The sequence below is a fragment of the Pavona decussata genome, unplaced genomic scaffold (genome assembly GCF_977016875.1).
Source record: "Pavona decussata unplaced genomic scaffold, jaPavDecu1.1 SCAFFOLD_191, whole genome shotgun sequence".
Lineage (NCBI taxonomy): Eukaryota > Metazoa > Cnidaria > Anthozoa > Scleractinia > Agariciidae > Pavona > Pavona decussata.
In genome coordinates this window covers 626,424-654,224 of record NW_028145600.1, presented here as the reverse complement: position 1 = coordinate 654,224, position 27,801 = coordinate 626,424, and the positions used below count along the sequence as shown (strand labels likewise).

The 27,801-nt window shown below is 41.4% G+C and overlaps 1 protein-coding gene across 1 annotated transcript; it reads left to right on the top strand.

Annotated features, from left to right (window-relative positions):
* The first annotated feature begins 3,197 nt into the window (after positions 1-3,197).
* LOC146462149 (polycystin family receptor for egg jelly-like) lies at positions 3,198-27,676 on the top strand. Its single transcript, XM_085086042.1, has 16 exons — positions 3,198-3,393; positions 6,100-6,151; positions 6,554-7,407; positions 8,411-8,608; positions 9,652-11,914; positions 12,532-13,357; positions 13,721-14,300; positions 14,937-15,143; positions 15,894-16,019; positions 16,864-17,088; positions 17,351-17,593; positions 18,801-19,367; positions 20,015-20,245; positions 21,627-23,309; positions 24,215-24,380; positions 25,255-27,676. The coding sequence occupies exons 1-16, from the start codon at positions 3,343-3,345 to the stop codon at positions 26,724-26,726; spliced, it is 9,744 nt and encodes a 3,247-aa protein (XP_084942168.1). The 5' UTR covers positions 3,198-3,342; the 3' UTR covers positions 26,727-27,676.
* The last annotated feature ends 125 nt before the right edge of the window (positions 27,677-27,801 follow it).

Below are 27,801 nucleotides of genomic sequence, written 5' to 3'. Positions count from 1 at the left end.
AAAACAGTTTTGGTCGTATCAAAGCCGCCCCCTTGAAATTTAATTGTTCTGGCTTTGATCAGTCTTCAAGCTACAAAAGAGGGAGGCACTTTGTGGCCCTAACCGCTTCCACCCCCCTCCATCAAGCTCAGGAACTCAGAAAAAGTCCTCTAATCAAAAGGTCATAGGTTCAACTCCTCTTGGAGCTGATAGATCAACTGCCATTCGATACATCGCATCTACTGCCTCAAGTATCAACTGAATAGCTAGGAACATCAACTGTTGTATACCACCGAACGCAACTGACTTTGTATGGAACTTTCAGGTCTGTCTTTTCAAGTCAGAAATTCTTGTCGACTTAAAAGTTTTTGCTGGAGTTCTGTCCTTGTGAATTACACCAGGGCAAATATAGGGTCAAAAAATGGGATGGGTTATTAACTGGCACCTCTCAATAAGCTCTCTGTGCACTAGAGGTAAATGAAGTGGGCTTTAACAAAGTTATTTTTTACTCTTCACGTAGGAGGTCTGGTACGGGGTAGGAAATTGCATGGCGTTGTATTTGAAACGCAGAGGTGGGTTTTTACTGTCGTGTAATATTTACGTGCGCACGGACGTAAATTTTACTCTTATGCACGTCACAAAATAAATCAGAGACGATGTGTGAACCGCTTGCGCAAACATAACAAGTTGAACCTTCTTTTTCGTTTACGTAGGCCTTGCATACATGACCTCTTATTTTATTTACAGGTGTAAAGCCAGTGAAATTTATGCCCGTGCGCACGTAAATTTACTCGAAAGAAAGTTATCCCGTAGAAGGATAAAGAAGGTCCAGGGTTGTGCACGAGTGAAGGTAAACTGTTGGAGGTAGTAGAGATGGAGGCGTCGATGACCTATACATGCATACATGCCCCATATCCAGTCAATGATTATGCCTCGTAAGACCCTTTTTACTGTGCTTGAGCTAGAATTCGTAGTTTGATCCATCTCGATCGATTCCAATTTCAATTCCCGTGTGACATATTGCATGCTTCTCAGTCACTTGAACTACGAATCGTTCACGAAAGTAGAGTTAAAATAGATTTGAATGTTTGGTTTTATCAACAGAGTTGATAAGGTAATTTGTCCAACGCCGTAAAGAGATTTGCGTGCTGACGTTTCGAGAGTTAGCCCTTACAAAGGGCTAACTCTCCGCCGAAACGTCTACACTCGAATCTCTCTACGGTGGCAAAATTACCTTATCAACCGGCTGTTTACAAAGCCAAACATTCGTTTCCACTCTCCAGCGACACAGCACTACAGTTTCCATAGAAACTAGCCCCCTTATACATTTGTTAAAGTGGATTTCACTGAAGTAGTTTTTAAGCGCAAATATAGACGTAACAGTAACTAGGCTTACTTTCCTTACGGAAATAATCTGGATGGATGCGGATGGCTTAAGAAAACGTGAAAAGGTAAAGCGCGTTCATATACTTTGACCTTTATAAACTGTTTATTGGAGCAGGGTACATTATCTTCCTCAGGCTCCTATTATGTCGTGGCAAGCGAATAACGCATTTACATTTTATTTCTGCGAAATATGACGAAAACTGAACTCGAGAGTCAGTCAAATTAAAATCTCTGTGGCATACTTTTTTGCGTTTAAATTCAACTGGTCAGAAGACTGATGTATATAGTTGAGATGACTTGAGAAAACCTAAAAAGCTAAATCGCATGCAACTTTTTACGTTTAAGCAGGTGATTCATGCATTGTCCCTTGATTTTTTCTCGGACGAAAAGCCAGTTTAATTTACATCCCTGTGGGCTTAATCCCAGCTTTTGGGTATCACTTTGCCTGGGTGAGTTCACGCTGTACCAGATCCATTTTGGATCCGTAACACAATTTACACAATATAGTTCTTGAGTTCACATGAGCTGCTATCTGGACAAGTTTCAGAACACTTGATCCGTTTGGATTTATGTGCTTGAGAAGCACGGCTACTGAATTTTGTATCCATACCTGGTCGTCATAAAACCTTGCTCGATTACGGTATAAGTACATAGCTTAGCCATGCAAATTTTGTTCTGACAGATGCAACCGGTACCTAACTTGCGCGGATCAAATCTGTGCTTGTACTATTCGGATCAGTGCAAGATTTTGTACAGCGTGAAAGAAGCTCTTTTTTACAGGCGTTAAAACATAGATAAGAAATAAAAGTCACCGTATTGAAAGCTAAAATCATTTCGTGCTGAGTTCCTCTCGTTTGTAACAAATCAAACACTTTCAATTCTAATTTTCTTCCTCAAATCGTTGTCTAGAAACATCAGGGTCTATGCTTTTTACACCTTCGCCATGATCATGTCGCTTTTTTTTTGTCGTCAGTTTGTTTGCGTTGAAATCTGTCTGTTTGTGTGGTTTCTTAGCTGTGGACGTAAAGTTAAGAAAATTTCAATTAGCACCAACTCGTCAGAATTAAAGATTGATTAGTTTTCGTTTCTGTAATCTTAATTAAAGTCATGTAAGAATCTAGGATATTCTGGAGGCTCAAATCCTCACGATCGGTTATGAAGACAAATGTCTACGACCTGAACTTATTCCTCTGTGAAACCATTAATTATTATTCTTGTGAGTAATCTTCAGTGTTTTACATACGTGAAACGTGTGATTTTTTCACCCGGCTCAGTTACACTCGGTGAACTCATCTACTCTATTCTATTTAATAATAATTTCGAGCTACTTAGAATTCTTTGTTTTACAAGGACCTCGAAAAAAATGTACATCTTGGTAAAACATTAAAACATCGAAGGAGGATTTCCATATTTTCCTGTGAAATTCATTTTCATTGATTTCTTTCCATCAAGGAAAATAATTAAACTGCACAAATTGCTTTTTTCTCAGTCAATTAAGCATCAGAATATAACCTGTCGGGAGAGCAAATAAGTTAAATAATCGAAACAACTAACACGGTAAAAAATAACCTTAATACCACGATAAATCAATTCCAGGCCTTTCTTTCAATGCTTGTTGGGTGTAAATTGTCTATTAAAAACACATTTCGCCTTAAATGACGCCCTCTTTTCATTGGTCAACTTTGCTAAGTTCAATTCTGCCTGACGTATTTACGTATTAAATTCTGTCAACATTAATGAATTTCTGTCCGCTAGCTTTTGTACTTTGATTAGTGAATGTAATAGGTCGCCTTTTCGTTTCACCTTTTTACAATTGCAGATAATTGAGTTGCGGCGAAACTGCTGTATGGTGTTTTCAATTCGTTAGAGCAAGACTGTGAGATGCGCGTATAGTCGCCCCTTCCAAGAAAACAATTCACTTGAAATTTGCCTGATAACAAGTTCAAAGGACAAAGGAAGAAAGCTTTTGATGTCGAGATGTGGTCACGTATCAACTCTATCCTGACATTGTGTCAGCTTTTGGCTGAGGTAAGTTTCTTTATTCATCTTCACATCATACATAAAAAAAGAAAAAATCAGAGTAAAAGTAACAGATCGAGAAAGGGAAAAAATAGTAAGCAATTCAAAGGTGTAGGAAGCAATTGCTGTTTACGAGGTTTATATACTTTAATCGTCTCAAGTTTATACCCCTACAACCAACTGAAATCGATAGTTAAATTCCACCGTTACGACCGCACGTACAAATTCACTCTTTTCAGTCGACAATACTTTATTATACGTTTCGTTTTTCAATTTTGGATGCCCTTGGAAGTGAAAAACTGCTGTTACCTTTTTTTCGGAACAGAGCGTTTAACTACAATTTTCAATGTAATACGGTGGGGGGTTGACCGAAAAAATAAAAAAAATTAAAAAATAGAAAGAAAGAAAAAAAAAAACAACAACAACAACAACAAAACCGTAAGTTACGGTCTTCGGTGTTATTCAAGTTCAAAAGAAACCTCAGATTTTACAGTTTATTGCTGTCACTGTTTTGTTAATCTTCTACATCAAAATGTTACCAAATTTCAGTGGCTACTGACTTGAAAGCTAAACCATGATTCCTTTATGGATCTGTCATGCAGTTATATCAAATGGTATTCCTTTCTTCCCTTAATTACTTAGTTTGTAATTCAACTTTCTTTGACTATTAAATGGGATTAGACCCAAATCACTTTGGCAAAAACAAGTTCCCGGCTATATCTTTGGAGACGGATTTACATTCTGGGATTGTTAAAATAAACACTTGCTCGATAAGCTAATCTGATTTAGAAATAATTTTTACCAAGTCTGAAGGCTATATCAATCCTTAATCCGTTTAAATTTACCTTGGCAAAAGACCTGTGAAAACGTTTCAAAGTTTGGAAGGCGATTTCGGTTGGGGCAGTTATAACTTAATCTCAACAGAATTAAGTTTTTACTGGTGTATGAAAAAGTCCGCGCCTATAAGATAAGGTAAAGCCTTAGTGGCCCACTGGGCCGGAGCTTAACCCGGTTCCTGTAGAGTGAAGCAACTAGGAGTATTTCTGCTCACCCCTGGATGGAATGCTTGTCCATCGCAGGATTTCCCCCCAGAAGGGAGAGAATTTGGAGTAAAGTTTATTTTTGAGGAAACAACGCGATGATGGAGAGACCATACTAGCCTTTAACCACTGACGCACTAACCAAGACACGGCGCTGCGCCTTCTCAATTATCTTCAGAAGTTAAACTTTTTTCCAAATTCGAAATACGTAAGTTCACGTCGTATCTAAAGCTGCGTTTATTCGCCAAGGTTGTTAATCGGACCAGTAACCAAAGAAACAACAAATACACTTTACTTAGAGAGGTAGATCGATCAATCCAAGCAGACTAAAACAAGATTTGAACAGATAAAGATTTTGCTTGCAATTGCGCAAGATTCGGATGAAGTTTAATAACATTTTCATTTTCACGAACTTATTAAAACCTGAAAACAGCTTCTGAGTGTTTCCATTTCCGTGGTGCCTTTTTCAGCATTAATTTACTCCAAATTATCACGATTTACAAAAAGTTTAGTCTTCGTAATAGATAAATTAAATTACATTTATTAAACTAAAATTTGAAATTACGAAGACAAAAGATTATGATGATAAGTTGTAAAGTAATACAAGACTGGGGTGATTTCGTTCTGTAAAGCGTAATCAGTAATTGAAACACAGAACCTAACAACTGACATAATTGCAATACAAATTTTTTTCGGAGAAAATTGACTACTTTTTTGAGTTTGCAAGACATGTTTCGATCGGCCATCGATCATAATCAGATGCAAGTGTTCGTTGCAATGTGAATTTTTAGCCATAAAAGGTGGTCTGTAGGAGTTCTCGGGAAGGAAAAAAACTAAAAACAAAAACAAAAAACAATGAAATAAAATAAATTAATAAATAATAAAAAAGGGAAGGGGAAGGGGTGTAGCAAAATATAAAATAAAACAAAATAAATCAAAATAAGATTAATATTGGGACACGCATCGAAATCAGACCATTTTTTCTCTTTAGAATTTTTGCGTCGTTAACGGTTTATAAAAATGTCCCTCCTGGGCGTTATTCTTTGCTTAAAAAGATACCTTTTAACTCGATGGATATAATGCGGGAAATGCCCACATTATGTCGTGTTTTATTTATATCTGCGTCTGACGCAAGTTAAAACAAAAGACCCCGGCCACAAGACACAACTTGTAGCACACAATTTTTCCTCTGTCAAATTTTTGCGTCGTTTACAGTTTATAATATCGTCCCTTCTGTTGGTTATAATCTGCTTAGGAAAAGATCGTTTAGCTCGATGGATAAAATTAATGCACGTAATGCCTACATTATATATATTCAACAATCATTCCACGAGCGGGCGTTGGATATGAGATGACAGACAGCCAACGAGGCGCGTAGCGCCAAGTTGGCTATCTACCATCTCATATCCAACACGTGTGAGTGGAATAATTCTTTTATTAAAAACAATCAAGAAATATTGCTAGACCTTGCTGATTCGGCTTCGCAAGAGCAACCAGAAGACAATTTAATGGTCGCTACTTCTTGGGCATGATATAATGGCTCATGTGCCATGGCCCGACTAAGCCAATCAAATCCCTGGAATTGCATTATACAATAAAGTCTTTTATTTGTACTTGCGTCCTTCGCAAGCAAAAATAAGTTTTTCTTAGTATTATGTTGTAATTTTTTTCCCAGATATCAGCATTCTCTTCGAACAAGACTATCCACTTACCACCCAGATCACCAGGTAGGTAGCGTTCAATTTGGAGATTTTCTATTGTTTAGGCGTTCCGTTTTAGTTATTGTAGCTTATTCCCTTAGTTCTTTTTATTTTAAATCTCTTCATTTTTTGTTCCTCACCTGTCATTAATTTCTAAATATCATTACGAAATATGGAGGCCAACTAGAAAATCGGATGGCTAACTTGGCCTCCACCCTCAATCTTTACCTCAAAATTACTCAAAATAAATTAAACAAAATTTTACTATACAAGAATGTAATTATAACAATCTTGCTAATTAATCATGAGGAAAATAAAGGTTGTTGTTGTTGTTGTTGTCTTGAACTGAAGGAAGGGGTAGTGTAGGGACAAAATATTCGTTTCTAAATTGGATGTATTTGTTTCTACATGTATTTTTCTTTCTTTTAGATGACTTGCATTTGGGTTGTTATGAACAAAGGAACAGCGACTCCACATTTTATCAGCCACGTCAAAGTACGATGTCTACATACAACTGCGCTCAAGCATGCGCGAAGGAGACGTTTCCGCTGGCTGCAGTGTTCAACGGCACAGAGTGCCACTGCGCAAAGAACAGCATAACCCCGCTGGTCAGTAATGCGCCTTGCACGGGCTCACCTGGTCACGTAAAAATATTCCAAATTTACAACGCAACTTGTTTTACAGTGGCGTACGCTGAGCTTTACGAGGAACTGACATTCATGATGTTTCAATCCAGCATAATACCCTCAAAGGTTTCCAGTGTATCTCCAACAACCCTTGTCACGCAATCAACCGTGGCTGCGTTGAATTTGACAAGAACAATAACGTATTCGGTGGATTTTGGCGATGGAAAGGGTAACACAACGTTGCAGGGTCACGTAATTCATCGATATAGTACTACCGGTGAGTTCAACGTGACCTTAGTGGCATCGCAAGACAACATGACGTTCTTCGTATCATCTCGGACGATTCGGGTTTTAGAACGGCTTCGAGTCAGTACTATGCATTGTTACACCTCAACACGGTGGAGTTCAACAACTTCTGTATGTACTTTCTATCAAATAAGTGGTAGCGACGCCACATTACAGATGACGATGAAAAGCACTGGCCAAAATGTAACAGTCTCAACTGGGCGAAACGTAACACTCTCAGTTCCAGGTAAATTTGTTGTCCATCTTATGCAGTATGTACGATATCAAACTCTATCATTATTTTCATCACACAGCAACTTCGAATCGAGTTACGTAAGTAACGACTCTAACCAATTAGACCAGACGCAAACAGCCCAATGAACCAATCAGAACTCGAAGCTTATACTAGCAACGGGTGCCAAGCGTGGGAAAAAGTGCAAGTTACGATTGATTAAAGTGGCGAGAGTTCTTTGAACCAATCATAGAGTGCGGTGAGACAAAATCGAAGGAAACGCGAATTAACTTTCGACAATCAGTTGAAAATTAAACCACCCTTTGAACTTTTCAATATCCAGAGGTTAGCTTCATAACAAAAAATTGAAGACATTTGAGGAGCCACGCCTAATTTTACAATAACTGTCCAAATTCCCGTGCGCTGATTGGCTCGTAGTATTGTCTATAAGAGTACGGACAATAAAAATGACGCCAGATGTAACGCGCGCGCGTTCTCAACGCAAAAATAGCCAATTCCGCTCGTACTTTTACCATGTTATTGTAAAAAACAAATCGACGGCACTTTTCTATGGTCTATACTCTTATAGACCATAAAATGACGCCATAAAATGTCCAAAACTTGGCAGTGAAACCACTCGCCTGCGGCTCGTGGTTCCACTTGAGTTTTGAACATTTTTTGACGTAATTTTATGGCCTATAAGAGTATAGACCATAGAAAACTGCCGTCGATTTGTTAAGCAGAGCAAAATTCAAAGCTCCGTGGTTAATAAATAATTGTTTTTCAAGAACAGGTGCAGTAATGAAAGGAGCTTCTTTTTCGGATGTCACCATTTGCTTTCAACACATTAATTTTCGTGATGGGCATTAAAATATAATCTGGACCAGTAATAATCAAAGCTTAGGGAGCACGTTCGATGATCTCGATCCCAGGCACTCTCTCCTTTGCCAAGTTGGTGATGATGTCATCCACCCCTGCAAAATCTACACGGGATGCCAGATACGCGTCCTAAGATCCACGGATTGATTCGTTGATTGTCCCATACGATCTCGACTCCAAACTGCGTAACAATGAGTGCGTTCTTGCTACGTTGAACGCAAAAACGGCTAAGCCAATTTATTATGTAGATGAACAATCTAAGAGATTTTTAATCGTTTGTTTTCGTTTGTATCGGTAGACCAGCCACGTACAATACTGGGTACGCTGAACGGATTTCCATTCATCAACCAATCGACTGTCGAGTCTGGGACTTACATTCTTCCATCTCTTGAATTCTCGTCGGAAAGTTTGGTGGAAGCGTGGGAGCTGTATGCCGCGTCTTCTGGCAGCATTCAGCTACAGGTGAGTCAGCAATCTTCTCCTTGACAGTGCTAACATGACATGCTGCTGACCACATCAAAAACTCGTAGTCAGACTCGCTGCACAAAAGTTAATGGCACTGAGGCTCTCCCTTTTACGGAACAGCAAGTACCACGTACTAAGCACTGCTCAACAGGGGCCTGGCCTGGACAGTACTGCTTAGTACCTTTCATTTGAGAGGTCACACTTTAGAACTTTTTCCACAGACTCAACAGTACCACATGAATGTACTGCTCAGCAGCTTTCGTTTGGTCAACTTAAGGATTTCATTCACAGTCTCATAAAGATTTGTGCGGGATAATATATAAACAACACTAAAGGAAAGTACTGCTCGTGTTATTTGTTCTCTACTAAGTGGAGTTTCAAGAATTATACGCTTCCTCAAAACACTCAAATAAGCGACCGGGTAGCCTCCCACGCAGTCGTTTCGTAGTACAATATTACATTATGACATGCGCGCGTAAAAACATCCTGTAAACTGTCTTTTACATTCGTACGCCGAAAGGAAAGATGTGGCTTGGAAGGAAAGAAACTGGGCCCGGTTGTTCGAAAGCCGATTAACGCTAATTAACGATTAAAAATTAATCAAGGTTTTCATCACGCTCGTTACAAATGGGTTTTTAAAAAGGCCAATGTCAAGCTAAAGGCAAAGAAAAGTCCCAGTCGATAATGAAGGACCCCGAAAAATCTTTTGCAAAAATCTTTACTGATTAGTAATTACACTCGAATCAAAGCTCACGTTAATCCAGGACTAGCTTAATCGGGCTTCGAACAACTGGGCCGTGGTTCCTTGTATGGTAATCATATCGATGTGATAAAGTGTAGTACAATTTTGGTTCTGAATCAATATTACCGATGATTGTAAAAGCATTCGATCGGGTCATAAACACGAGTGACATTAGTATACCCAACCTTAATCGTCTCAATACGTACCAGGGAAGATCGAGGAGAGGGAAGGGATTATTGAGGAATTTTTGGTATATACACTTTTCAGGGCATCCTTTTCTGTTTTTTTTTTGTCTCAGATTTATAGGGCTCAGTGGAACCATACAGCCTGCAGATTCTCCTGGCGTTCTCGGCGCTCATGTGGGGAGTGGGATCCAAGCAACGGAAAGTGCAATGAGGTGTGCATCAAAAAAGATTACGTCGACTGGCCGCTACCCTTCAGTTCATGCGCACAAATTCTGGTAGATTATTCCAAAGTGTACACAGTGGATGTCAACCTCACTGTGGGATACAACTTGATCGTTATACCGGAAAAACAAAGGTTTACTACGCATCGAGGGGACATTGTTGGGTTTCAGAGGAATACGTCCGGCGCTGTGCTTCAAAGAATAACTGCCGAGCGAACTCGCGGAGTTTATTATAGACCGGAGCAGCAAACGCCTGAATTACGCGTACATCTTAAGAGCATGGTTGCTTCTAATTTTTCTTTTCGCATTAAGGTATACAGCATAATCGAAGCGAGTGCCAAGTTTACTGTTTCGTGTTTGGACGACGTTGGAGCTTTCCCTTTTACGGCAAAATTCTTCAATGTCATTCCCACATACAATAACCTTGCGGCACTTGAGCTTCAATCCACCCTTACTGTGCAAACTGAAATCCCATCCCTCAAAGGTCAGCCTGAACTAATCATTGCTGTCAATAGATCAAAGATGATAACCGTGAAAGTTAATAAAGGCACAAACATAACCTGTGTATGGAGCATACCGAATTCCAGTTTATCCGTGAGGCATTCTCCGCATCTAGAACAAAACACCACTACAGAAGGTATAACTTGCCACATGAACTTTTCCTTTCCAAACCCTGGTTACGTTCCTATCATCTTGAAAATGTTCAACCTCGTTTCGAACCAAATCAAGAATTTCCACGTGCTCGTGCGTGAGATCATCCGGGGACTTAAGGTTGAGATGTGTCACAGCTCATTTGCTTACGACAATGCGCGCACGTGCTACAACTCTAGTGTGACGCGTGGGACTGACGTGAGCTGCACGTGGTATTTTAAGCAAAACGACTACATTGTAAAGCACATCGGTCAAAATATTGTTCATGAACTGACGCCAGTGGGTGTAAGGAACTTCACTTTGTATTGTTACAACAAACTTCCCGAAATGATGCAAGTCATTTTTCCCGTCAAGGTTATCACCAATCCGCTGTCTATTGAAGCCCCTTTGAGAGTTTCCACATTTACAAATGTCAAAATAATCTGTCAAGTTAATTGGCCCAATGGATCGCCTGCTACGTTTTTCGAACAGTGGAGGTTGACGGGAAAGAAAGGAACTGAGATTGTAGCAGTTCCAATTTTGACAGTCCGTGCTCAGAGAACAAGCAACAGCAGTACGGGCTCAGTGACTTTATACAAGAGATACACCCAAAACGGACAGCACAAAGTTTACTGCGAAGCCGACAATTATCCGGAACTGAACACATTTCACATGATAACTGCTGTGCACCCCATTACAGGAGTCAATGTCACAACCCAGTGCCCCTTGAGGATTAAAGCCGGTACGATGTGCAGGTTTCAAGCACATTTCCTTTCTCGTGGTAAGTCTCCGAGCTTCAGTTGGACTGTCACTGAAGAAAACGGTCATGTCTCTGTGTACTTCAGACGTAACATTGATCATCGGTTTGCTAATATTGGTGTCGCAAATGTTTCTGTAAATGTCAGCAATGGTGTGTCATCGGGTCTTAAAGCCGTTCATATTTTCGTTTATTCCACATCTTCTCAGAGACCATCTCTTAGCACATCATCGATTATCCATTTCCTTCAGTCCGCCGCCACCACCGTTACCCCTTCATTGACAAGTTATTCACGTCATTCCAGTCATACCAGTCAGACCAGTCATCCAAGTTATACCAGCTCTACCAAATATCCAAGTATTATTTCAACAAGTAGTAGCCCACACATTGTTCCTTCCTTGAAAGATGCAGAATTGCTTCACGCGCCAAGAGGACTTGTTGGTGAAGCAATTGCTTTTTCCGTTGCTCACATGGAGAAAGCACACTTGTTTCGCTTCGTTTGGAACTGGAATGATCAATCACCCTTGGAGGACGCTGGTGCATCCTCAACGCACATTTTCATTGCACCGGGACAATACAATATTTCCGTGAACATTTCCTCTGGAATCAGTCACTTGGTATTATCCGGTCTCGTGACTGTTCAGTATGCTCCAACAAAGTTGCAAATTCGTCGCATTGCTTTAAAATCGTCAAACTTGCTAATTTTGGAATTTGAAATTCTTCAAGGGAATAATGTCACTTATTTGGTCGATTTTGGCGATTATTCTGGTAAGTAAACAACTGTGCCTTCACTACGGAGAAGAAAAATTTTTAATGTATTTTTGAATGATTCCTTGAACATTTTAGTACTCGTCTCAGATAACGATGGTCTTGAGTTTTAAAGAGGGGATGGGACTAGGAGAAAATATGGCGCCAAATTCCTTAAAGTGGTCCGTTTGTTGGCAAATCATGACCCCCTATCACAGAAACAAAGTCAGCTGTCTAAATGTGCCCATAGATTTATGATTTAAGTAATTGAAAGGACGAAACTCTCCCATTTGTTTCGACAGAGTTTTGTATTGTGATCCTAGCCTGACGTGCACGTGAGCACAGCATTTGCGAGTCATCGAAGTGCTTGCTAGCCCTCGTGTTGTTTCTGATCGGCCAGTGACAGCAGCACTTTCCAATGCAAATGCCAGAAGAAAAAAATGCTTGCCAGTGACCCTTTTCATTGGAGAATGATAAATGGAAAGACTCTATGAACTCTCGTAAGCAAATGTCTTAATTTACTTGATCTGGATAGACATCGAGGAACGGAAACACTTTCTGGTTACAAAGCCCCATCCTTTTCCTTGCCTTTATTAAACCATGTATGACCAAAGGACATCTCGTAATTTTTTTTTCAGATACCAGTAAAGCATTTTTGTCAAAGTTACCCAAACTAGTGACGGTTACGCACCAATACAACGCAACTGGTGAATACGTCTTGTCCATATCAGCCAGAAGTGTCGTCGGTCCACCTGGCACAGTACAACAGTCTGTTAGCATCACCGAAACTCCTTGCATAATAACCGAGCTGCGCATGCTCGGTGCTGGAGCAAATAGCAACCGGTGTCCCGAAATCCAACAGGAGTACGAATACGCACTTTACTCCACGCTGAAAATAGACTGCTATGGTGTTGAACAACTCAAATATGAGTGGAATGTTGAACAAGTATTGGCGGACTCAAAAACTAAGACCGTTCCTTTCCTGAGAGAAATCACTTCATCTGCTGCTCTGGTTCTTGCCGGTCAATCGTTAAAAGCTGGTCTGTACAAATTTACTCTCTCCGTCGCCGCAATGCCTGTTGGTATTTCAAGAGTTGCAATCGGATTTCTACGCGTGCTCTTGCCAAACCTTTTGGTCACTATTGACTGCGGGAGCGAAAGAGTAATGCCTTGGAATCAAGAGGTTGTTCTTGATGGATCTGCATCACGTGATCCAAATGATATTGACGTTAGTTCCGCGAGCTCTTCTCTGTCCTTTAAATGGTTTTGTGATGAGAGTCATGATGTTTCTTGCTTTAAAGGACAAGTTGATAACAAGCAATCCGTGTTAACTTTTAAACCAAATTTCCTTGATCGTTCCACCACCTATCAATTCGTTCTTTCAGTAAGTAAAGGGTTAAGACACGCCGAGGCAATCCAGACCATTAAGGTAGTGGATGGAGACTTTCCTCCTCTATGTGTCAGGTTAGTACTCTTTCATATGCTTACCAAGCTCCGTTACGTTGGTGCAAACGCCATACAAAGTGCGACATTCCAGCATCCTAACTTTGGACTCCAGTAGGCCAAGACGTCTCCCCTTTTTCCAAGCACAGATTGTTCAAACATCAAGGGTTTTTTATATAATGATATTCTAGTTTGGTAAGGTGTTTGCCTCACTCCAAACCCTTAATCAAAATCCGTGAGGACCTAAAGTTTTCCGTTATCATCCCCCACCCCGTCCCCTTCAACAATTCTGCTATTAACTTCATTTTCACATCTGTAAATGAAGGAATCATGCTTTGATTAATTTTTTCTGATTTGCCTCTTGATTCCTGTTTGCTCTTACAGATGCAGAGAAAACTGCGCTCACAAGATGACAACTTCCAAAGAATTTGTTCTTACAAGTGAAGGTTGCAGTAACAACAACGAGAACTTAAAAACCTGCCGATGGGAACTCTATGGGCCTCCATCATCTCACGGAATCTCGAAACGATCCGCGGACTCGCAGCTAATAAGCGTGTTATATTCAAACCAGTTCAAGTTGGATCCCGGCAAATTAATTCCTAACCAAACGTACACGATCTCCTTCAACAACACGGACAGCGGTTTCTCAACCCAGTATTCAGTAATCACCGACACACCTCCGAGTGGGGGATCGTGCATCGTGTCGCCTTCGGAAGGTGTCGTGATTGAGACGCAATTCCTAATCAGTTGCACAGGATGGTCAGATGAGGATAGTCCACTGTGGTATGAGGTTTTCCTTGGGCATCCCGCATACGATCCGATGTTGCTCTTTTACGGATGGCTGACATATTCCGATGGCCTGTTTCTTCCACCCGGACTAGAGGAGAACAACTTTAATTTGGAGCTGTTCGTAAAAATAACAGATGTCTTAGGATCGTATAGAACATTTCCTCTTCAAGCCAAGGTGAGCAGACTGCTGTTACTTTATCTATTCTACCTTGATATGTTACCAAGGAAAAGCGCTACAAAACGCGAGAGCAAAACGGTAATCTCGCTGCCAGGGTCTTCCATTTGGGTATAATTTAAAGGAACAGTGTCATCAAATTATTAACTGCGAGGATTATACCACACGTTCGACATTCAAATCCTGGCAGTATGCAGGATGTTTGTCCCATGAACCTAGTTTAATGGCCTTAGCTCCCACGAGTCTCCTGTAGCTTAGTGGTAGAGCATCCGAACTAGTAATCGGAAGGTCTTAGGTTCGATTTCTGATAGGAGCACTCGGATTTCTTTTTTCTGAGTATGCCTGTGTCACTTTCTAGAATAATTCATCATTCTCATTCATTCACCAGGCTGTAAAAATATACCATCACATTTATTTCAACAGTACGACCTGTTAAAAACACCGCTAATTTTACCTTTAAGTGGTTATAACTCAAACACAAGCTCGGTGACCCCCATTTTTTTGTCATGGAACTCTAATCAGAATGTTCAGATGCAATTTATTTTGGCATAGTTAAAAAAAACATCTTCCAGAGGAGTTCAGAGCCACTGACCTTAAATTTTTGAAAGTTTTGACATTTCCAATGTCGTGTTGTAGGTGTCAAGTTTTGGTCCTGACTCAGGATCTGTAAGTTCCATTCTGAAAGGAATAGTCAGCGGTCCGGAATCCATGTTGGAGAAACTTATTGAGGCAGGAGAGTTTCGACAGGCGACTCAACTAATGACCACAGTCATCACTGTTTTGAATCAACACTCGTCCCAGGTCACCCAACCTGATTCTTCGGATTTTGAGAACCGTGTGGAGGTTGGTGCACGTGTATGCTTTGATACTCTGAAGCAAGGAGATACCGCTCCAGAGAGAGTTATGGTTCTCACTTTTGAGACCGTAGATAATAAGAAAGGGGAAATAAGCAAATAAACAGGCAGACTCGTAACACAAACAAAATTTCTCAGGCTTGAACGGGATTTGACACTGCGATCGAGCCCAAAGCTTGTGATTCTGGTGCAATGTTACCAGCAGAGCTATCCAAAGTTTTGATGGCTAATCTTTTAATTCTTTGTAGTTCTTGCATGCTAAAATACACTTTTCAAAATTCTTGTTTATTTTGAGTGATGGTTTACTGAGAACGTTGGCGGGATTAAGTTCGATTGGGTTCGGAAATCGAACTCTCACAAAAATGTTTTGCTTCGATTGCCGAACTCAATCGCTCGATTAAGTTCGATTACCGAACAGTTCGAGTAGTTTCGTCGGGAGTTGGCTGTGGGTGAAAGCCTGAAGTGTAGCCATTTAAAGAATAAGCTTCTGCCGAGTAGCTATTCCTGTTACACTGTTGATTGGGGCCGGTACAAGGTCTCTCAAACCTTTGACACTTTGATTGAAATCCTAAGTGTAACATTCAAATAAACTGGTAAATACTCTTCTGGTACTTACAAAGGCATTGTTAGTTTTTTAATACACGCAACGTAGCTTTCAGTGGAATGGTATGTTAGAATATCGTCGGCTGGTTTTAGTAGCGATATGTTCACAATATGAATTTTTCTGTATTTCTTGTAGGTCCGCAGCAGAGTAATTCAGGGCCTTTCTCGGATGTGCTGCAACAGCCCCCAGGGTGTCAAACAAGCTTTAGGCGGACTCTTACAGGCCATCAGAATAACAACTGAACTCTCACCTGATGCTCTGGTTAGTAACTAATGTCCTGTGTAAGCTTGCACCTATTCTGATACTTATTCACGCAAGCTGATCAAAAACAAACCGCACAGGCGACTACTCTATGTAGTTGGCGTCTTGGGCAAAGAATCAGATACTGACGTGTGAGTGCATGGGAAGACAAAAGATGTCCTTGAAGCAGCCCGACTTGATACACATTCGGGTCAACGGTAAATGAGTCAATGCCAATTCTGTCATGTCATGGGTCAAAACTTGACTAAAAACTGAGGAGTAAATCAGTTCAAGAAATACACCTAGAATGCCAAGAGAAAGATGTCAAGTCATTTTCTCAAAGGGCAAAAAAAAAAAAACAATCACTTTGGCCACCATTCCATATTTCTATTGTCTCGTGCCATCCGTAGCCAAAAACACTGAAAAATAGATTTAGGGCTTTAAAGAAACCTTTTGATCTCAATTCAGAGTTTAAGAGTGACGTTTGGATTTTCAGAACACATTTCCAAACATACCTTCCATTGGCCATGGCAAACAAAAATTGAAGCCTCAACCTTGGTGGTGTGATGTTGAAAGCTTGCCTTTTAAAAAACACCCTGTAGGTTTAGCATTCAAAGTGAGATGTTCCAATCACTGGCCGTTGAGTTTAATAGTTGATTCTACAGACGCTTGTATTCAGGCTCTTGTCAGGGGTAAGGTGAGTCGGTCTGATGAGGCAGCTAGGGTTTGGATTTCGATAGAGAAGGAAATTATAAAATATGTTGATCAGTACAACGTTAGCTTTTAGCAAAACAGTATTTAAACCAACCGAGTTTGACAGAGTGTTTGACATGATCCATCATGCTTTTTTTTATTGCACTTGCAGGAAAACGGTGCTGATGCCTTGACAAACATGGCCAAAACGTTGGTTACCAAATTCAAGAGTGTTCGAGCAGATAAGACAACTAAAGACATTCTTCATGGACTGAGCTATGTAACAGAAGCCTCTCTGACCAGGAGCAAGGAAATTAAGCTACAACAACGTTCTGATGAAATCAGGGACTGGGTAGACGATAGCAACGAAGTCAGAAACAAAGATCACCAGGCCAAAGTAAGAGCTTGGAAAAATCCTAAAAATATTGGCGTTAAACTGTTGGAAATACAGCCAGCCTAACGTTGAATTAATTTGATTAAACACACATAAGAACGGGATAAGATTATGATTATGATGTATCACGAAAGCAGTTTCGCATCGAATCATAGATCAACACGCAAGTTCATCTGAAGTATTTCAATGGTGCTTTCCCAGGAAGGGAACTTAGATACTAATGGCACTTGTCTTATGAAGATATGATCTTCCTCTTTTTCTTTAGTGTGAAAGAGCAACGAAGAAATCCCTGGAAGGCATTGACTTTGCCGCACAAAAACTCCTGGACTACCAAAGAAAAGGTGACTCTCCAAGTCACATGACGTCAGGCTTGATGACGTTGACGCTAACACGTCAGTCTCCAACCGACATAGGTGAAGCGGCTTTGGACGGTGGAGAGGTGACTTTTCAGATACCATCGGAAGTGAAGAAAGACAAGATAGGAAAAAAAGATGTAGTGAATACCAAGGTCAGTCGCGTGTCTCAGGATCATGCTTGCGCTTACGCTAACTCATGCTTGTCTTTCATGTGTAAATCAGGTTAAAGGCTGTCATCTTAGGCCGGTAAGGCCGGGGAGCAGGAATGGCGCAGTGGTGAGAGCACTAGCCTCACACCAATGTGGTCCGGGTTTGATTTCTGGACTCGGTGTCAAAAGTGAGTTGAGTTTGTTGTTGGTTCTCGTCCTTACTCCGAGAGGTTCCTCTCCGGATTTGCCAACATTTCCAAAGTCCAATTCGATCTGGAATCTGAAGGCCACAGGTTTGTCAGTCGGAAGAGACTGTTTAAATTAAGTGCCACCCTCGTTAAACAAAGTTGATTCATTTATTTTATTTATTTACTTAAGGGTCAAGTGAGCCACAGCCGGCCCATACGGAGGGACTAAGCTCTAACCGGTTTCTGTGGCATGAAGCAGCCAGGAGTATTGCTACTCCCCCCTGGATGGATGCTACAAAATCGCAGGGTTACACATTGTAAAATGTCGGTACCGAATTATATGTGAAGGGGCGGTGCTGTTGTGACTAGCTAGTCAGACTCTCGGACTCTTAGACGGTCCGAAGACCGGAGGGTCGGTGGCTCTAAACTACATCACTGTGTTGTTTCTCTTGATAGGAAACTTTGCTCCACATTGTCTCATCACTCAGGTGTCTAATATAAATGGGTACAGGCGACATATTACTGGGGGTAATCCTACCACGGAATAGCATCCATCCTGGGTGTGGGGCAATACTGCCCGTTGCTTTATGATACACAAACCGGGTTAAGGTGGTTCGAAACAGTATTTTTTTTGGGACCACACCTCTACTTTTTTAACCTCGTCGGATCGACGTAAAATTTACCACAAATATTGGTTTTGGATTGAAGTTTGTCAAAATCGATATTTTGGTTCAATCGATTTTACCAACCAGGGCCTGGTGAAGAGACACAATGTTTGGTAAAGTTTGTTGTCCAAGGAAACAACACGACTGCCGATTTAATTTATTTGTTACATTTTTAACAGTCGTTTCCAATAAGATTTAAGTTGCAGATAAGAATCCAATCTGCTGTCTTGTTGTTTGTGTGGTTGTTGTTCAGATTAGCTGCGATTTTTGTCAGTTTTTCTGGCGTTTCAATTACTTTTTTACAGGACTGGAATGCGACTTTTAAACTTATAAACTGGGTCTAACTTTTTATCGCAGGTGATAACTATGTCCCAGACGCCGTTCGTTTCAAACGATGCTATACCCATGGACACACCCGTCTCAGCTCTGGAGCTCCTGGAACCGTCTGGGAAGGAAATAGAAATCCGGAACCTTACGGAACCCATCTCGATATTTTTGTCTGCCAACCAATCGGAAAACAGCGATGTCAGTAATATGACGAGTGTCATCTCGCCCAGTGATAATATGACGTTCTATAAGATTGAATACGGAGAACACTACTCGTTGTATTTTACGATAAGTTGCGCTGGATTGATGAAACCTGGAGAAACGCTGGCTGTGATCGGAAAGAGAAGTTCAAGGCCATTTGGCAAGAACTTTGACTTATCGTGGAGTCTTACTTCATGTAACAATACTTTAAAGAAGCTTCTATCAAGAACATATTTGAATAATTCCGAAGGGTTTTATGTCGGTGTCAAATTGATAGGAAATGTAACCAACGGCACTAAAGTGAACAGTGAAGTGAAGTTCAGTGTGTCAGTGAAGGCTGTTGGGTGTTACTATTGGAATGAAAACGAAGAAGCCTGGAGAACAGACGGCTGCAAGGTAATTGGCTACTTAGCTGTTGCGATGTCCCTGCCAACGTCTACATATTGATTGTGATAATAAAATAAAAAATAAAACGTTTTTGTTTTCAACCTTTAGTAGGGTACATAACCACGTTGAAGTGGCGATCAGTGTGACTGAAACAATAAAAGGAGCGTAGTGGGAAAATCTGCTTGTTTCCCCAAAAATATGTTGAACACGCGCATTTTGAATTGATAGTATGGCCATATTTATATACCCCACAGACACACATAGTCTCATGGCCGTTTACAATTCTTCTGTGGGGTAAACCGGACGTCAGCATGTAAAGGCGGCCACTCATGGGTAGCTGCTATGAGTCTCATTATGATCTCATTCAAACACCTAGAAGTCGTTTTAAAGAAAACTTGGCTGCGCCTCGTTTTTCAACCTACTTCTCAGTGTTTAGATATCTGATGAAACACACCTTCTCGTGTTTGATATATATCATGAAGGCTGAAGTGCAGAGATGGCGGAGTGGAAAGCACTCGCCTCGCATCAACTTACCTACGACAAACGCTTTGCTTGCATCATAGATTTACACAAGTAATAGGTGCGCCTGAATTTTGTTTTACGTTCGCATTACTCGTAAAATGACCAATTCACCGTCCTCATTTCCCACATAACAGGTTGGACCACTAACCACAATGGATCGCATTCATTGCCAGTGTACCCATTTGACCTGGTTTGGCAGCCGCCTGTTTGTGCCTCCAAATAAACTGCACATGGATGTCATAGCAGCCAGGATAAAGGACCCGTCAAACTACGCCCCGGTATTAGCTGTGCTCTGTACCACATGTGGTCTGTACATCTTGATTCTCGTTTGGGCTCGACGGGAGGATCGAAAAGATGTACACAAGGTGAATACTATAATAAATGGATTTATGCAAACAGCTGACGAACAATGATTCTGTACTGTGAACGGCACCATTGCTACTTGGCAGGAATAATCAGTTATGACGTGCTGTTACCAGCGGCAATTTTCCCTCGACATGCGACAGAACAACAAGTTTACGAGGCACATTAGGGAGAACACCACCTCTCACAAAATTGCTCGCAACGAAAAAATTGCGTTGGGAGCTGCAGAAAAAGTAGACTAGTATTCCATTTCTCGAAACTTTGCAAGATACCTTGCAGCGTATGACACGTTTTCTAGAACTTGCAACCCAATGATCGCGTTACCATTGCGTTGCACTGTTGCAGAAATAATTTCCCTTGTGTAGCAGCGGTCTTAGTTTTTGACACGATACTCTGAACATATATTTTGACATCCTGGCCAATGTATATATCTCATTTCAGTCGCCTAAATTGAACGAATGATCACACAAACAACTAATAGAGTTAGCTTTGTGACGTGAATGTCACAAAAGTGGAACTGAGTGCAGACTCAATTCATAAACCAGCCTTAGTGATGAATATAATGGAATTGCCAAAGATGTTTCGTACTCTGAGGAACAACACGACCCCAACGACCATTCTCAAATAACTTACAGGGACCTCTAGATTTGAGTACAAGTACGAGGTTAATTGCGAATACGACTCTTAAACTGATTTCAGACCAGTCACGTCCCCGGAACTCTCAATCTTTTCTTTTGCTTACCAGCAGAAAAGTAGGTCTTAGAAACAAGCTTAAGGTGACAACTAATTATCTAGGGCAAAAAGGTTGTACTTGTTCTCGCACTTGAAATCTCAAGGACCCTAATATGTGTCATGGTTGGAATTTCTCGAGAGTTCTGGTGGCCAAACCACCAGTAACGAGCAGGTTTGTCAAATGATGACTCCGTCACCAAAGGAGTCTCGTAAAAATCTGTTGGCAGGCTACTCCAGATTGCGTGCTCCCACAATTCCTGACGAGGAGTCGGGTTTGTAGAAATGAAAAATAAATCCCAAACGAAAAATCTAGTCGACATTTGTTTCATTCCACTAGCATTGCACTATCCGCGGAATACCTTCAGTCAAGCTGAGTTGCCCCGCATACGGGTCAACAATTAATCACAGTTAGGCTGGAAAAGGTTAAAACTGAAGATCACCCTTTTAGGGAAACGAAATTGGTCTATCCATTTAAAAATTACTTTAATTGCAACATCGCGGACGTTTGGTCTGGCAAAAAGTCGAGATCAACTTGTCTGGAATGCTAACATCAACACGATTTATCGAAAGCTGGCCAGGCATTGAGTAAGAGAATAAACACCTTGATGATGAGATTATGCTAACGGCGACTCTTCTGATTTTCATTTTCAGATAGGACTGACTGTGAGCCCGAGCAACAGACCAGGAGATGCCCACGCTTATGAAGTCATCATAAGTACTGGCATGCGCAGACATGCAGGCACAACGGCCAACGTTGCTATGACGATTACAGGAGAGCGCGGTGAAAGTCACGCGTTTCTACTCAAGAACAGTCATTCCATAACGTTGGCTCGAAGCTGCGTCAATTCTTTTCTCGTAACAACTTCGGAAACTCTCGGAGAACTCTCGTACATCCGAGTGTGGCACGACAACTTCGGTGACGAGCCCGCTTGGTACGTAAAACAGATATCTATTCGTGAGATTGCCACCGGTGGAGTCTGGCACTTCGTGTGTGAGCGTTGGCTTGCAGTCGATGAAGGCGATGGCTTGATAGACAGAATATTCGCAGTGACAAGCAGTAAGGAAATGGAAGAATTCCGTCGCTTATTTTTGACGAAAACATACAAGGATCTCACCGACTCTCATCTTTGGTTCTCGGTTGTTTGGAGGCCACCGCATTCTCCTTTCACCAGGGTGCAGCGAGTGTCTTGCTGTTTCTCTCTTCTTCTGTGCACCATGATGGCTAATGCAATGTGGTATGAGGCTGATCAGGGGAATCAGACCGTTGTCGAGTTAGGCTCTTTTAAATTTTCCTGGCAGCAGGTTTCCATTGGAATCTGCAGCAGCCTAATTGTCTTTCCGATAAATCTGATTCTGGTGCAGATTTTTAGGCATTGCCATTCGCGTCCTGCGGGAAAGTTCAGCAACAAGGCAAGAGAACGCATACCATCCACTCAAACTGAAATCTCTCTGGTTAAGTTCGGATCAGTAGAAGGCTCTACGCAAGGCATAATTCGTCCAGCCGATCTATACCAAACGTTAAACAAAACATCTCCCACAGGATCCCCCACCATGTCAACTTCTCGGGTTAAAAAAGCCAGTCTGGTGTCTGGAAAACGTTCCCCTTATCTACCATCATTTGCCACCTCATTAGGTGCAGCTACGTCCAGGGATTCAACCAACGATGCTCGATCGCTGCTGCAAAGTGACTCAAGAGCTTGTTCACCTGCAGACGTTGCTGAGAAGTCCAACACCTTGCGCGAGGGGGAGATTTCAAATGGAAAACGACTGCCTTGGTGGTTTGTATACGTTGGTTGGACTCTGGTCATAATAACTTCGCTTACTGCGGCATCGGTCACGCTACTGTATGGCATCCAATTTGGTCAACAAAAATCCACGCAGTGGCTCTTATCCATGTTCTTCTCCCTTACGCAAGACATCTTTGTGAGCCAACCCCTAAAAGTAGTTGGCCTTGCGATCTTCTTCGCTTATATTTTTAGGAAGCCTGACAAAGTCAAGTTTTCGTCATCACTGAGAGACAGATCAGATGAACATTGGCTTCAACACCAGCTTCAAATCACACAACAGGACCTCAACGAAGATGTGGTGGTCCCCTCTGTAAAGGTACTACCTGAGGACATTCTCAAGAGAGCTCGCGACTGGGCAGCAAAAGAACGAGCGATGCACGCTATTTTACTTGATTTGGGGACCTTCCTTTCGTTCACGTTACTTGTTCTGTTCATAGCTTACGGATTTCGTGATCAGGACGCTTTTCGTCAAAACAATGCAGTTGCCAAGGTTGTGTTAAGTCAAAGCTTCAGGACAAAGCCGGACAAGTCAGAATTATTTGCCCAGGTAACTATCTATTAAAACTGAGAAACATTAACAATAACAATAACAAGGAAATAACGAAAATGATGATGGTGACGAGCGGAGATAACCATAACAAGAGAATACAAACAACCACAACGGATATTTAATTTATACCATGCCATAGGTTTCATTTCATTAGTCACATGATAGGATCTTTGATAATAATAGTAACGATAATGGTAATGATAAACTTTTTGTGCGCATGTTTTATTAACAATGCGCTCAATAAAAGTGTCAATGCTAATGATGAAATTGATAACGATTAAGGACGGTGCCTCCTTTTGTTTCTGCGCATCTCGGGATGGTCAGGGATAGTCAGGTTTCCTATGGGTGGTGCCTACTAACACAGGGACTTTTTTGCGCAGTTTATGACTATGCGGAAAGCAGATCTTAGCAAGGGTTATTGGTATCCAAAAAGAAAATTAGGGGTAACCATACATTTTTCAGAGATAATTAAGCTTCAACATGATTGGGAAACAAACGCCATGTATTACTTGGTATTTTACAGTTTTTGTCGCTTCTTTATCCCCCAAAAATGCATCACTACCCCCAATTTTCTTTTTGGATTCCAGTAGCCCATGCTAAGATCTGTTTTTCCTGCATGGTCATAAACTATGCAAAAATACTTCTATATTTGGCAGCACCGTCCTTAAATGAGGCAGTCCAATTTGGACCTGTTCTTCTTTAAGTACAGAGATTGTTTTGCAGAGGTGCTTCCTTCTAAGCAGTGGCATTCTATGAAGTAGTTGCCAGCAATGTATCTCTTGTGCTATTCAATGCGAGGATATCAGTACCGGCTCGTCTAATATAACCAACGTAATAATCATCCCACAGACCACATTTAAATGAAAAGTCATGGCATATGAATGTTTCTCGCTTCCTTGTAGATTTTGCGACAAAGAGACATATGGGACTGGACAGAGCAAGCCCTATTGCCTACTCTGTACAACCTGCCATCCTACTTCTACACAGGAAAAGCACCCAAGTTCATGGAGGGGGAGGGTGGACTGGTGGTGGGCGTGGCACGGCTACGACAGCACAGAATGAAGAAAGGTAAGGAAAGAATACGTCACAAGAGCAGGTCCGCATCGCTTGCGCTAGGTCCACAAAGCGTACAAGTGAATAAGTGAGTGGTAGTTTACAAAGGCGTATAGGTGACTTAATGGCAGCCTCCAATGCGTGCAAGTGCCAAAGTGGTAAGTCCGCAATGCGCACTAGTGGCCAAGTGACAGTCTGTAACACGTACAAGTGACTGGGTGGAAGGTCAGCACCGTCCACAAAAGTGTAAAAGCGACTAAAAGGTACTCGGCTCCACTATGCTTCCAAGTCGCTAAGTCTGGAGTAGGAATCGGTGTCCTTAACCAAATTAAAAACAGCCACTTACGAGCAACGCATAACGCAATAATGGAAGAAGGCAATGGAAGGTAAAAAAAAAAAAAAAAAAGGCAAAGAGGCAAAGCGCAGGAAACCAAGCGAATATCACGTCACGATTCGACAAAGTCCAATTTTCTAGAACACGTTACAACAATTTTGTTTCCACGCCAATGAATGAGAGATCAAACGGCCTTAAGCACGTTCTGGAGCGGAGACCGATTATGAAGAAACTCGAAATCAAAGCAAACTCATAATTTTAACAATTAGTCTATAACATTTCACCCTAAGACACTGAGATAATGCACGTTCGTATCTATGCCGCGTGAACTTTGCGTGGTTTATTGTAAACGGCAAGTTAAAGCCAGATAACTTGGAGCTATTTTTAACTCAAATGATATTGGTGATATTGTATTCACCCGTAACACCAAAGTTAATACCATAACGGCAGTAATATTTATATTAGCATTAATACGAATTACTAATTCGTATTAATACATTAATACATTATTGACTACATTAATTATCCAGATCATAATCACCTTTTTTCCTTCAGATTCATGTTCTGTGGTATCTCAGGCGAAGGGCTCCTTTTCACGGTGCATAGAAAACTATCACATGATGTCAGAAGACGAACAAGCATTCACCGCGGGCTGGGAGTCACTGATAAACAACACTGAGCTTCAAAAACTGTCTTCATCACCAGACCCCTGGCGCTACAGCTCGGCAAGTGATCTGAACGGCTACCCGTACACAGGCACAATAAAAACATACTCAGGGGGTGGGTATGTGCTGGAATTGTCCCACATTTACTACAAAGCCGTGCGGCAAATCAAAAATGCGAGAGCCAAGCTCTGGTTGGACCTGCAGACGCGCAGCGTTTTTGTGGAGTTCAGTTTGTACAATCCAAACAGCAACCTCTTCTGCGCGGTTACGATTCTACTGGAGACGCCTCCAACGGGCGGCGTGTTACCGCGCGCTGAAGTCCTCACATATCGACTGTACCGCTATGCTGGTGATTTCCAGCTTTTCATTCTTGCCTGCGAAGTTTTCTTTTGCGCTTTCGTTCTTTACTTCACCTATCGCGAGGCGAAAAAGATTTGCAAAACACGGCGAAAGTATCTTGCGGATGTGTGGAACCTCGCGGACTTAGCGATGCTGATCCTCTGCTGGATTTCAATAGCGTATTACTTTATTTGCCTGGGATTGAGGAAATGGACTTTAAACCTTTTTCACAAGAACCCAACCAAATTCACCAGTTTCCAATATCTCTCGGCCTGGCAGCTCATGTTTGAGGGTGTGGTCGGTGTAACGGTGTTTGTCACCTGTCTCAAGTTCATCAAAATGTTTCGATTTAATCGACGGATTTTTCTTCTATCCTGCACATTAAGGCACGCCAGCGGGGAACTCTCGCAATACTTTATAGTCTTCATCATCAACTTTCTGGCATTTACACAGATTTATCACTTCTTACTAGGCAGCGACTACGATTCGTTCAGCACGTTCTTGGGCTCCATGCTTAAGCTACTGAGCGTGCTTCTTGGAAAGTTCGATATCGAGGAAATGATGAACGCTTACAAGTTCCTTGGCGTGGTGATATTTCTTCTCTACATGATCATAACGAACTTTCTGTTTCTCAACGTTTTAATCATCATCATAATCGACTCTTTCAATGTGGTAAAACAACAAAATGACGAGATGCAGAACGAGTTTGAGTTGCTCGAATTCGTCACGAGACACATCAAAGACGCCTTGGGCATACGATCACCAAGCAAATCCGCTGACTGCCTTCTTGCATACTCAAACAAAGGTATCGCCCCCAAGTACTTCCCGCGGCCGCACCCAAAAAGAGGAGCATGCTCACACATAGCCAAGGAGTTAGAACAGGCTTTGGATAATCTGGACAGCTATCTTGATACAGTGAAGGACATAGAGTGTGAAGATGATATGCTGTGCAGCTACGTGTCGCGAAGAATTCACCAGCGTGGTCCTGCAATCAAAATTAAGACAGTTGACCACCTCTTGTGATGTTGACAGTGCATGCGCTTTTTGGACCCCAGCATAGCATATAGTATTCGTAGCACCGTCTAGCGATAGTTTGGAGTGACTGACCATGTCTGATTGTAAGTTATTTTTTATCACGACAACGCCCAAAAGAGACTTGTCAGTACCACTGACTCCGACAATCTTCGAAGTTGATAAAGTCACCAGGGACTTTGAAAGCAACCGATAACAAGGGCGACGGGAACGAGAGCGCCACAAAACGACTGGTCTGATGGACCAAAAAGTCACCCTCCACGTACGGTACATGAAGGCGAATCCTTTATTCTTTCTTAACTGAACTCGAACGCCGTTCCTATCAATTTGGTTCCTGGATGGCTTGTCTACATTGTACAGGATGAACGCAAACAAAGTTTTCATTGGCATTACCTTGGTGGTTACTTAAGATCCCAAGTACTAACGAAACAAGAAAATCGAGCAAAAGGCATTCCCCTTGTGTAGCCCGATATCTCAATTTTGCATTACAAGAAGCGGAGTGAGTAAACTTGCTGTGGTTTATTTATTTGTGAGGTAAAATCGTCCTGTGGAACTTTTCTTTGTGGACCTCTGAAATCATTCGGCTATACCTAGTGAGCTTTAAACTGCTAAAAATAGAACATTCTCTCTACTGAATAAAGTACGTAGGGAAATGAACCAAAATGAAATAGGGATGATAAGAACCATTAAAAATGTAAAAACAAATGGTAGAAGAGAAATTTCACTTTATGAGAAGACAGACACATCACCACAAATGTGGGTTCATACCCGCCCGATCTTTCGTAGTAAATAAACAATTAACAAATAAATAGATGAGAATTACAGTGGCTATCTACAGAGTGGCTCTTTTATCTACGAATTCTCCTTTATCATGGTAATTTAAAATTTTGATGGAGGTCAGGGAACGAAGAACCATTTACACAGCTGGAAAGAGATAAAAAAATTAGTAAAAAGGCCAAGGTTGAGAGTTTCGCCTTTTAAAATAGTGAAGATATAGTTTTGTAAAGTTTGAAAATTTTATAGACGTTTGTATGAAGACGGGCAACTTTTGTCCGTCTTCACACAA